Source organism: Meleagris gallopavo, chromosome 2, assembly GCF_000146605.3.
Source record: "Meleagris gallopavo isolate NT-WF06-2002-E0010 breed Aviagen turkey brand Nicholas breeding stock chromosome 2, Turkey_5.1, whole genome shotgun sequence".
NCBI lineage: Eukaryota > Metazoa > Chordata > Aves > Galliformes > Phasianidae > Meleagris > Meleagris gallopavo.
In genome coordinates, this window is record NC_015012.2 from 92,347,979 (window position 1) to 92,359,642 (window position 11,664).

Below are 11,664 nucleotides of genomic sequence, written 5' to 3' on the forward strand. Positions count from 1 at the left end.
AAAAAAATGGTTGTGAGCTTTATTAGCCTCCAGTATGATGTTACTTTGGTAGCAATATTTTGAAGGAAATAGCAGCTAAAATAGTCCTTGCACAGATAAAGGAGACAAATCTGGCGTCACATACATGGAGGCAGAACTATGCAAACAGACAGTAAACAAGGAAGACTATAGTTTGCATAATTGCCATCTGCACACATAAACTACTGTTGCTGTTCCAACAGGGTATTATATGGGGAGAGAGTAGCTGCTAATTGTTAAACAAGAGAGCATATGAAGTAAGAAGAAGGATATTTCTCTCTAATAGAAAAACAGCTCTCACTGGAAGGTCTCTAACTCCATGCTAACGTTTCTCGATGGCTTGGAAAAATCTCAGTTTATATTCTAGATTATATAAAACATAAGAATGTTTTAGTGTTCTTTTTTATAAACAAGACTAATTTATTCTCTTTGCCTTATAGATATGTTTACATTCTGATTTGATATCAAACCTTTTATACTGAGATGCCATTGCAACGATAATTATGGTCTGCTCTGAGATTGTGTTAGTATTTGTTCCATATAAAATGGGAATCGTACTTGTGTTGAAAATTCAGGAGATGGTGTGTGCTCTGTTTTAGGAGAGTGGGTAGTAGCCTTTTAAATCAGGAGCTTTCTCAGAGCAGAACTCTGTGTTAACGTATGCTTTTTCTAGCACCTACATGTGTATGTCTGGGAATAAATGTCATGGTTCTTCTTCACTTAGTTGCGTGTGTGTGTGTGTGTAAGAAAACTGTGTTTTCAGAGAAAATTCTGGGAAATGCAAGGCCCCTCTGCTGCACTCCTTGGTCTGTATTCTCACTGCAAAATGCAGTTGCTAGCCCAAACTGAATTAATGCCTGTATTCTCTTCAGCTGTCTGGCTGAATAAGGAGGGAGCTTGAGCTGAATACACCCCAAAGCCTGGACAGAAGGCTTTTTTGAAGTAGAGTAGGTGTTTTGAAAGTTAGTGTTTATAATACACTGATTAGTGTGGTGATAATGCTTCCTTGAAGTTAGATTTTTGAAGCTTGAAGTTGCAGTAGAAGCATCATTGTTGGCTAAGACTTTCTGAAGTGTCCAGGTTCCTAACATGTAAACTTTCAGTGGGCCCTAGATGCGTATTGCCAGTTCTACAAATTTGCTAGTGGGAGAGTGAAAAATGTTGAAAATGCCACCAGGCATTTCTTAAATCCTCGGAGCTTGAAGTTGCCTTTTACAACATATTTCATTAATTCCTTCATCTGTCAGATGGACTAATGAGTATTTGAAATTTTTGGACATCACTTGGAGACCTTTTTTGGTCCTTTTATAAACTCAGTAGTTCAATCATTTGTAGCTGAAGAGTGTTCATTTTTCCATATTCAAGATATGTCCTAGTGCAGCAGAGCTAAAAACAAGCAATAATGTAGATACAGTTGATAATATTCTGGACTGAAGTTCACAGGTCTTTCAAAGCTGTTTTGTGTAAGTGTATAGTAATTATTTGCCTGTAACAAGTGAGTTCCCCACCATGCTCTACAAAACTGCCCTGTGTTGGAAGAGCAAAGCTATTTTGGATATTCATTTGGATTCTGTTTATTTAGAAGGGGGTTTAAAAAAAAAAATCAAACGAAGAATTTGGACCAATGTAGAAAGCTTTTTAAAAGTGATGATAACTCAGCTTTGAACCTTTGATCTATGAATGTTGTGGATTATTTTTTTCTTGTGGTTTGTGAATCAAGATTGAATGAATATACCAATGACTGCTCAAACAGCCATAAATTCTCTGGCTCAAAAAATAATGGGCTTTCCTCAGAGATTTTTAGGGTGAAATTCTAGAAGTTGGATCATGCAGGAAGGCAGAGTAGATAATTACGATTTTTCCTTTTACCTTTGAAATCAGTGCATCATTTATTAAGGACTAACTTGACTTCACATTAAAAATGTGCTGCCAAACTCATAATCTCCTGATAAATAAATGATTTTATATTCGAATACAGCAAAACAAAGAGTTAAGTATTTTTCTGCTGGGATCATTCAACTTCTTTGTGTGCTACTCCTGCTGTTTTCCTTATAAACATGTATATGGGGATGGAATCGAATAAGTCAGTAAAATGAAGTAATAAATTGAATACCTTTAGGTTAATTTATTATTTAGTCAGGGTAAAGTGTCTTGTTGATCCGAGTGAATCACTTCTATACTTCACGTCCATTATAACAATACTAACATCTCTTCATCTACTGCTTCTGGTGCCATCCCCATTCCAAATTTTTTTTTTTTTCCCCACACAAGAAAAACAAATCTTCTGAAATATTCAGGTCCTGTGCTTGTCTCATCTTTTTCATCTTCTCAAAGCCTGCTTCTGTGATGGCAATCACTAAAAAATGGCAGATGATGAGACCACTGTGTGCTAGTATTAAGAAGATCCTGAACTGTTTGAAATGTTTTTCCATGCTTTCATACTCTCTCTTTTGGCTGATAATAATCATAAAACTTTCAGCACTTTGGACTGGTGCATGTCAATTTGTAACGTGCTTACTGTGTCGTGGTTATTTTTGATTTTGTAGTATTTCTGTAATAAGTACTACTTCGTTTTTGTTTGTTTTTCTTCAGCCCGTCAGGCTCACGTCCTCCTACTCCTCAAAGTGATTCAGAATTAGTCAGTAAATCTACAGACAGAAGTGGACTAAAGAATCCACACATGCACTGGGCCTGGGGAGAGCTACCACAGGCCACAAAGGTATGTGGTGTGATCAGTTTAATTCCTTGCTGGCATCTGTTTTGCTTTGATTGGGCAAATGTGCTTACTTTATTGCAGGCTTCTGAAGGAGGAAGAGATACCATTTTCACATGAAATTGTAAGGTTTTATGTAGAAAAATTGCATTTCGTTCCTAAAGAGCCTTAAATGCAAAGTAGGTGCTTGGTGTTAGCAATTTGATCCGCAAAAAATGAAAGTGGCTCTCTGAGTGTATATATATCCAGAAACACCTGCAGTTGTCCACAAATCTTCACATGCCCAGATGTGCAGCTTTCTTGGATGTCCGGACTCGACTGGCTTGATGCCTGTGTCCAGCCTGAGGCCATCTGGCTTTTCTGAGGGCTCTGCTGGATGGCAGATGGTGTGCCAGCAGCATTGTCTGCCAAGCCATGTGCAGCTGGGTATGCTGCTGGTCAGGTGTGTCTGTCTCCTTATGGGAGCTGCTGAGTCAGAGCATTCATTCAGGACAAGAGATTGAGGACTTGTACCTGCCTGTGGATGAGAGAAACAAAGATGATAGAATCATTAAGGTTGGAACAGATCTTAAGATCATCTAGTCCTGTTGTAGTACTTTGGGACAGGTTTGGTGGACATCTACCCTTTCCTTAAATGCTTCCAGAGATGGTGACTCCACAACTTCCCTGAGCAGCCCGTTCTAATACCTCACAACTCGCTCTGGGAAGAAATTATTCCTAATATCAATCTGAACCTCCCCTGGTGCAACTCGAGGCCTTTCTCTCTTGTCCTATTGCTAGTTACAAGGACATGTTGCAGCTACGGGGACACAGAGGGTGCAGCTTTTGGTTCCTTCTGCTGAAGGCTGGCTTTTCTCCAGTAAGGACTGTGGACAGCGATGGGACAGGAGCAGAATAAAGGGACAGAACCCAGGCTATGCAGGCCAGCAAAGTAGGCCTTGCAGATCTTGTTCTTGGAGTCTCTTCCCTTTGCAGTCCCTGTCTGTCACTAACCAAGCTATTGTGAATTTATCTGGCTGTGTCTGAAGCGGAATTTATGCTGTGGATACTCCTCATTACCTTGTAAATGTTTGCTTGTTCTGACACGAAGGTTATAGCAGCCATACAGCTGCTGTTGTAGTACAGCTCTCTTCTGTAAGAACGTCTCATGTCTTGCACTCTGGGGAGATCTAGAATTGTGCCTATAGAGAGCTTAAAAATCTTAACCTGAAGTATTGTTGAGTGACAGCAAGCCACATCTTTTTCCCTGGGGACATCCTGATTCTATGAGAACTCTAGTCAACAATGTTTGTCAGGGCTACTTTCTAAGGCAAAGCTGGGGTTTGTGCTGAAAGAGAGGAGGTCAGGTGGGAGCTGTGATGTGCTCTCACAGAGGAGTGTGGGAAATGAGGACTGCAGAACCCACTGTAAAACAAAATTTTCTTGGACCCGAGATGCAGCTGCATTATACTATATTGTGTGTGTGTGTGTGTGTGTGTGTGTGTATATATGTATATATATATATATATATATATATATGTAAACATACTTATAAACAAGTAGCACAGTAAAAGGCTTTTGTATTTTGAACCATCAAACTCTGTTATTTGTGATTTGCTCACCTTGAGAATCTGATCTTGCATTGCACAGGTGAAACTACTGCATTTTTTTTTTTTAAGAGCTTTTCTGTATAGCAGTCTGTGTTTTGTGTGTGTATTTTTTTTTTTTCCTCCTTACAGACGAGTTCTTTGATCAAAGCTAAGGAGCCCAACACGATAGATGTAAATCCTTCTGAAAGCACTCATTTTCGGGTCATCCAGAGTGCTCCTATAGAGGAGTTTATTGGCGTGTCTCCTCTACCTGCCCTTGGACAGAAAGATGCAGCAACTGCTGATGAAGCTGAGCCCTTGCCAGCTGAGACAAATAAGCCAGAGACAGAATCTGCAGGAGCAGCTGTACCATCATTGCCTGCCAATGAGGACATAAAACAAGCTGCGGCTTGCTCAGCTCAGGCAGTTGGCAAGATGGATTCCCCTTCCAGAAAGAAAGGTAAAACTGTTGATTCTTCATATTTACATGTATGATTTTGTTTTTTAAAGTTCATGGTGATAAAGCACTCCATTGCCATATAAATTAATCTGTGCCCTTAGGACACTTTCAGATCTGGAAAGGAATAAATTTTACAAAGAACCCTCAAAACCTGAGTTGCTCACAATATAGAAGGACAGAAATTTTCAGTTATTGGATATTTTTGTCAAGCCTGCAAAATTTGCTCCAAATTCATCAAATATGGATGAATTCAGATATTTTGTTTTTGGCACATTCCCACTCTAGATCTGTTGATTCACTCGCTCTGACCACTTTCAGAGTTATTGTGCATGGCTGATACTTGTTGAGTCTCTCTGTTCTTGAACAGTGATGTGGCATGTATTTTACACAAACAATAGATATACTCTAAATTAAGGTCTAAATTAAATTGAGCAATTTTAGTTATATATTCTTAGTATGAATCTTGTCTTGAATTTGTGAGATGTCTGCATTTCTGTTTCCTAACTTTATACCTACGATATTTTATTGCAAGTGTTAGTCTTCAGTAAAATATACTTGCTTACAGAACGTTACATTTTAGAGCTCTGATTATCTTATAATTATGAAAACTCTACATAAGCCTGCTTTGTGTAGGTGTGTTTTATCAGTAAACATACAAGCTTATAGCAATTTTCCCAAACTTTTCAGTGTCTTTGAAGTCAAAAAAGCCCAAGTTAGTGACCAATGGTTTGTAATTCCCAGTGAATCCTCAGAATGAGGAAAACTGCAGCATATCTCAAAATTGTCCTCTGTTTTCCCATTTGTGTGTTCCAAGTGTGAGCAATGTATACAAGCAATTTGTTTTGAAACTTTAGGTAGTACTATTTTTATGCAGCTGTAGTTCACAGACTGTTACGACTTGTCTTCTTTCTCAATCCTAAAATGAATAACTAAATAGCAATAACAATTCAGACTTCTTACTCAGAAGAGTTAATAGGCTTATTTCTACCATCCCTTACAGACAAACGAAGCCGGCATCTTGGTGCTGACGGTGTCTATTTAGATGACCTTACTGACATGGATCCAGAAGTTGCTGCGCTTTACTTCCCCAAAAAGTATAAGTTGTTTGCTTATATTTCTGCTGTTTGTGCAGCTTTCTTCTTTTTCCACTGAGATAAAATTGTTTGTGCCAACCAGATGAGACCTCTTCTTCAAAACAAAGTTTTATTTTCTTTCAGTCTTCACCTCAGTTTGTAGAAATGTTGAGGCTTTCAGGTGGCTTGGCATTTGGGCCTAAGAGCTGTGCTCAGAATTGATGTTAAATTTTGGTGAACCAAGCATCATGTATTGATTGTGGATCGTGACGTAACGTACACTGATGTTTGTGGGTGTTACTCACATGCCCTGGGAGAACAGTTGGCCGTGGGATATATATATCCCCATGTCCTTGCTCATTACTGAGAAGAATGTAGCTTACTGTTAACAGCATAAAACTATTGCTCTTACCACCCACAGTAGAGCAATATAACCTATAAATAATATGTTAGAAAATCATTTTTTAATTATGTGAAGTAGACTTTCTTATAAAAGTATTTCATCCCAAACAAACAAATTGGAAAATTTTTCAATCTTTATCAGAATCTCTTAACGTTTCTCGTCTTCTTTGTCCATCACATTCTAGTCATTTGACTAAAGTAGTTGAGCAACAATTAAAGTGGCTCTTTTCCATTGCTCTTTTTTTTTCTTGTTTGCTTAAAATCAGCTGTTGTTACATTAGTGTTTCAACAGAGAAAGATTAGTAATATGAAGGAGGAGGTTGGATTGCAAATTCCATTCTCAAATGCATTCATATAAATCTGTAATGAAAAAGCAACTTGATGAGCTTGTGCTTCTTCATAATGATCTCATCTATAAACCTTTGATCTTAAGAAATAATACATAACAGTATCCTCTTAATTTTCCAATCCTAACAGCTTGTATATGCTTATATGCATATTCAATATTCAAAATATTTATATACGTATCTGACAAATGTACAAACTTTGTTTGGGAACAATTCTCCTAGTAGAAATTTTGATTATAGCCGTCTTAGTTTGTCCGCTAAGCTTTTACTGTATATTATTTTCCCTTTCTCTTGTAAATAAGCTTAATTATACATGAGTAGCTAAGGAAATTTAGTAGACGCAATCTAATTCTTAAGGACAAGTGAGATCTGTGCTACTTTGTTTAAATTTTATGGCAAAAGTCAGCAAATTTATTTCTCTTTATTCTTAAGCATGCATCTGATCTAAACAGTATATGTTGACGGGAGAGAATGTGGGAATGGATACATGAAGAATGAATGTCTGATCTTTCTTTTTCAGTGGAGATAACACACAAAACAGAAACACAAATGACGCAGGGACACGATCTGCCACTCATTCTCCACAATCTTTTGGGAGTTCAGGTGCTGACAGTGGTGTTGAAAGCACCTCAGATGGAACCAGAGATTTGCCCTCCATTGCCATTTCTCTCTGTGGAGGCCTCACGGACAACAAAGAGATAACCAAAGGTACAGATTGACCTGCCATACAGGCATGTGCTCTCGACCAAGTCTGAACATCCTTTATCAAGGGAGCAGTGCCCTCCTGTGGCTGTATGTAGGAATATGTTTAGAAAACGCTTCCTGAAATGACAAATTTCCTAGATTTTTTTCATAATTAGAAGCTCTTTATCATTTTACTATTTTTAACACCTTTTAATAATCTTCTGTATGCTATGTTTTTGAAAAGTGTGTATGTATTTCCTGATAATACCGATTTTATATCATAGCAGTGTGCATGATCTTTTGTCACCTGGTATTATGTATAGCCAGGAAATACTCTGGTGTCCATGCCAGGAATTAAAAGATGGTCTGGTTTGTAAATGGCAACAGCTGCTGTACCTTCCATTTCTTGTGTGACTCTTGAGTTAAATCATTTGAGAGTGTTTGGTTCTTTAAACTTTCAGCTGCATATTGTGAAGATAAATGGTTTAAAAAATGCGAATTCTGCAATAACATGGAGTTATAAACCCATGAGCCTGATGTTATGCTGATTGCTGTTCAGAAGCTAGTTATTATGGATTTTGATTATATTGTAATTTGAGTTATGCTTGTTATTCAGATCACCTGTATACTATGGGGATTTTGTTGGAGGAGCTGCAGTAGAGGAAAAGATGTTTGTTCATAGATGGTTATTATTTTACTGTAAGCTGTACAAGTGGGCAAGTTTTTGCTTATGCATTGGTTTATGCATATGTAAGCCCACCAGGTCCTATTCCTAATTTGGACAAAGGGTCAGTAAGAGGCATGAGGAAATACTTCCATTCTTTTCTTAGAAGCCTAGTTTTCCTCCTCACAGGCCTATCCCTAAACTTTCTCTTAGCTTGTATTTTAAAGGGGAAAATACCCAGCAGTACACAAAGAAACCCTCAGTATCTTCTGAGATTGAAATTTCTGAATGTCTTGCTTCAGTATGTCTACTGATCTCAGTACCCCAGTAGTCAAGGGCAAGCACTGAGTGTGAAAGCAATATGTTTTCTTTTAGACTGGCCCATCTCAGGGGGAATCTATAAAAGCATGACTTGTTTGCTTTCTTCTTTTCCCCAACAGAAGAATTCTTAGAACATGCAATAACGTATCAGCAGTTTGTGGACAATCCTGCTATCATTGATGACCCTAACCTTGTGGTTAAGATTGGAAATAAGTAAGTATATTTCCATGGAGTAAGTAAGGAGAAATGATTCTTACTGTTGCAACAAAAGCTCTGCTGTGGTACTTCATTGTGTTAGACCGACATCACTATAGCCAAAAAATAGGTTTTGAACTTTTGTACCATACATTCATTTAGAAAGACTCGGCTTTCAAGTGAATTCAAGCTTTTTCTTACAGTTCTCTCTTCTCCTTGAGGCTAAAGTAAAGAGGAGCTTCATATCACCTGCCACAGCTAACTGACACAATCTGAATTTCATGAAACTCATATTAAAAACTAATAGTGTTCATTCTGAATTGATAGAGTAAAAATGAAGTAGGATTTGAACTTGCTAAGGCTTGCCTTGATCCAAGTTAATATTTCCAGGATTGTGATGTTCTGCTTGCAAACCCTCCATATGCAATAGGTTGTGTTTATAAAGCTGACTGTTTTTACTAGTATGCCTCTATAGAAGCATCATTCTTTCCACATTTGTCCGAATTCACCCACTGAGTATGAGACTTCTGTTTCTGGAAGGCTAAAGATATTATTTCATACATTTGTGTTGCCGAGCAGTGCAGCACTATGGTCTATGCCAGATGCAGCTATTTGGAGGGTATTTTAACTTTACAGCCACTTTCAGCTAATGTTTTCTTTTTAGAGTAGAAGAGAGATTATGCCTTTGTGCTGCGGTTAGAACTTAAGCTACCCTTAGTTATAGAAATTGCACATATAAATCTGATACTTGGTGCATCCTTATGGAATAGTTTTTAATACATATGGGATTGAGTATGTGATGACCTTGTCTGCATCAGAGAGGAGACAAGGAGAGTCATTTATTTCTTTGTCATATAGCTCTGACTTTTTTTGTAGGTAACATTTACCTGCCTACTGGTGCTTTGGAAAGAGAGGACGATACTTTTCTATTCATACTACAGTCTATAACAGTAGTTGAGCTGTGTTCAGCACATCATAGTAAAAGTTTAACATCCTACAGACTCAGATTCCTAACCTTAGTGTAGTGACTTGATGCAAAACCATTGAAAACTACCTGTTTAAAAAAACAAAACCAAAACCAGAAACGAAGCTCATTTGCTGATGAGGCATTAAGTACCTGTGCTAAAGAATCTTCACAGGTTTAACCTACTGTATGATAAATACTAGATTGTGTATTGGAACTTTGGGATTACAAAATAATTGTCTTTCTTAAATGCTAGATACTACAACTGGACAACAGCTGGTCCCCTTCTGCTGGCAATGCAGGCATTCCAGAAACCTTTGCCAAAGGTGAGATTGAATATGAAGGTTGGTCAGAGCGGAAGCTTTGATGTTTTGCTGTATATTAAGGCATATCATTAACTAAGGCAGATAAAAGGGGTTATGTTATAAAGGCATGTGTATTTGCACTAAACCATTCCCTTAGTCTTACTTATTTAGCTCTTAGTATAAGCTAGATTTTGTTTGTGAATAGTTTTTACTTTCTAAGCTAAGATCATTACAAGTATTTTGAACTTGATCTCTTTATCTTCTCCTGTTTTCCTGCATTAATACAGATTGTAAACATAAGTTAGATTGACTCACCTTAATGTTTACTTTATCTGAACATTGATGACTTTCTTCATTTTATCTATGTACAGCATATATTGGCAAATAAAAATTGAAGTCAAGGATTTCAACCTTACTTGAATGCAACTTAAGTACTGGACAGGGAAGGTCTATAGCTTGTTAGTTCTCCATTTCTCAGTTGGTTGATCATAACCAACTCAGGTAGGCAGTGACAGATAGCTATGACTATGTGACAGCTGTCTGGTTGTTTATATTAAACATGCTGATGTACTTAGTTCAATTACATGTGACCTAGTGCCAGAGAGATGATCAGGATAGAAATACATGTTACTGTGACTATTTATAAAGGAGTAAGTATCAACATTGGCACTAATTTGTAACCTAGTTGGCCATGGATTTAGTATCCTTTGTAAACTAAACTTTTCTTCTGTCCCTTGCAGTTCTTTGTGTATCTTTGTAATCTGTGAATTCTTTTGCCAAAACTTGAAGTAATACTCTACTACTATGTTCTTTCTGTCTTAGTGCTGTATCACATATAAATACAGACAATATAAAATCATAGAATATTGCTAATAGGAAGGGATGCATAAGGATCATTGAGTCCAGCTCCTGACTCAATACATTAAACTGATCCTAAAAGTCATAAACATCTGGTAAATCAGGCTTGAATTTCAGAGTATTACAGAACTAGATATTTTTTTTTTTTTTGTGCTACTGCAAATATTCCAGTCATCATCAAAGCCACGATTCGTCCCATCAGCACATATTGGTCTCCAGTGGCAATACAGGTAGTTATCCTGCATCCTCCAGTGCAGGGTAACTACCTTTGTAATTCAATATTTAGATGCCTGATCTAAATATTTTGTCTTTTGCCAAGGAAGAATAAGTAGAAGCAATAGGTATGAAATACTTTTAAGAGGAAATAACAATTCCTTCAACGATTTTATGGTTACACCATTATTCATATAGGTTATCTGAAATTCACTGTTGTATTTTTTTTAATTCACTTGCGTTCTCTATACTGGTATCTTTCTAGATGACAATTTTCATAGGGTGAAGAAGCTAATACTTATAGTTGGCAGAGGCTGTGTGATTGGAAAAGCTTAACAGTTTAAGCTGTACTGCTGAAGTCACAATTACTCGTTTATGCTACCAGTCATTCTACTGGTTTTCTTAATCACTTATAAGAATTATGATTTGCTGTAATAATGTAACTAAGGTATTGAAATATTAAGATACTTCATCAAAACAGGCTTTATGAAGTGTTTGAAAACTCAAGCTATTATTAAAAAAAAACAAAACAGACATTCTGCAAAATATGCTTAAATACGTGCTTAACTGTAAGCAAATACATTGTCTAATTAAAAATCAGTAGTACATCTGTTTGAAGTTGTCCATATGTTTGATAACATCTTTAAACTGTAGCCATTGTTCTCAACTCTTATTTTCTCAGTAGTTCCATCTGCACTTCTTGTTTTGTGTCTAAAAAAAACTTCAGCTTCTTTCTCAGCTTCATTCCTCTGTCACTTCTCTCTTTTCTCTTATACTTGAGATAATATAGTGAAGGAAAACTTGTGGAAAAACTGAGAAAAGGTGTATTTCTGCATAACCTGAACAGCTAGCTTTTCTTGAATCAGTTCTGGTTTTTTT

At 37.0% G+C, this 11,664-nt stretch overlaps 1 protein-coding gene across 1 annotated transcript; it reads left to right on the top strand.

Annotated features, from left to right (window-relative positions):
- Positions 1 to 2,584: 2,584 nt before the first annotated feature.
- On the top strand, positions 2,585 to 9,822 carry LOC100539289 (phosphatidate phosphatase LPIN1). The gene is made up of 6 exons (XM_010707905.3): positions 2,585 to 2,737; positions 4,450 to 4,759; positions 5,760 to 5,853; positions 7,102 to 7,289; positions 8,370 to 8,463; positions 9,666 to 9,822. Exons 1-6 carry the CDS (start codon positions 2,699 to 2,701, stop codon positions 9,805 to 9,807), a joined length of 867 nt encoding a protein of 288 aa, XP_010706207.1. The 5' UTR covers positions 2,585 to 2,698; the 3' UTR covers positions 9,808 to 9,822.
- Positions 9,823 to 11,664: the final 1,842 nt, after the last annotated feature.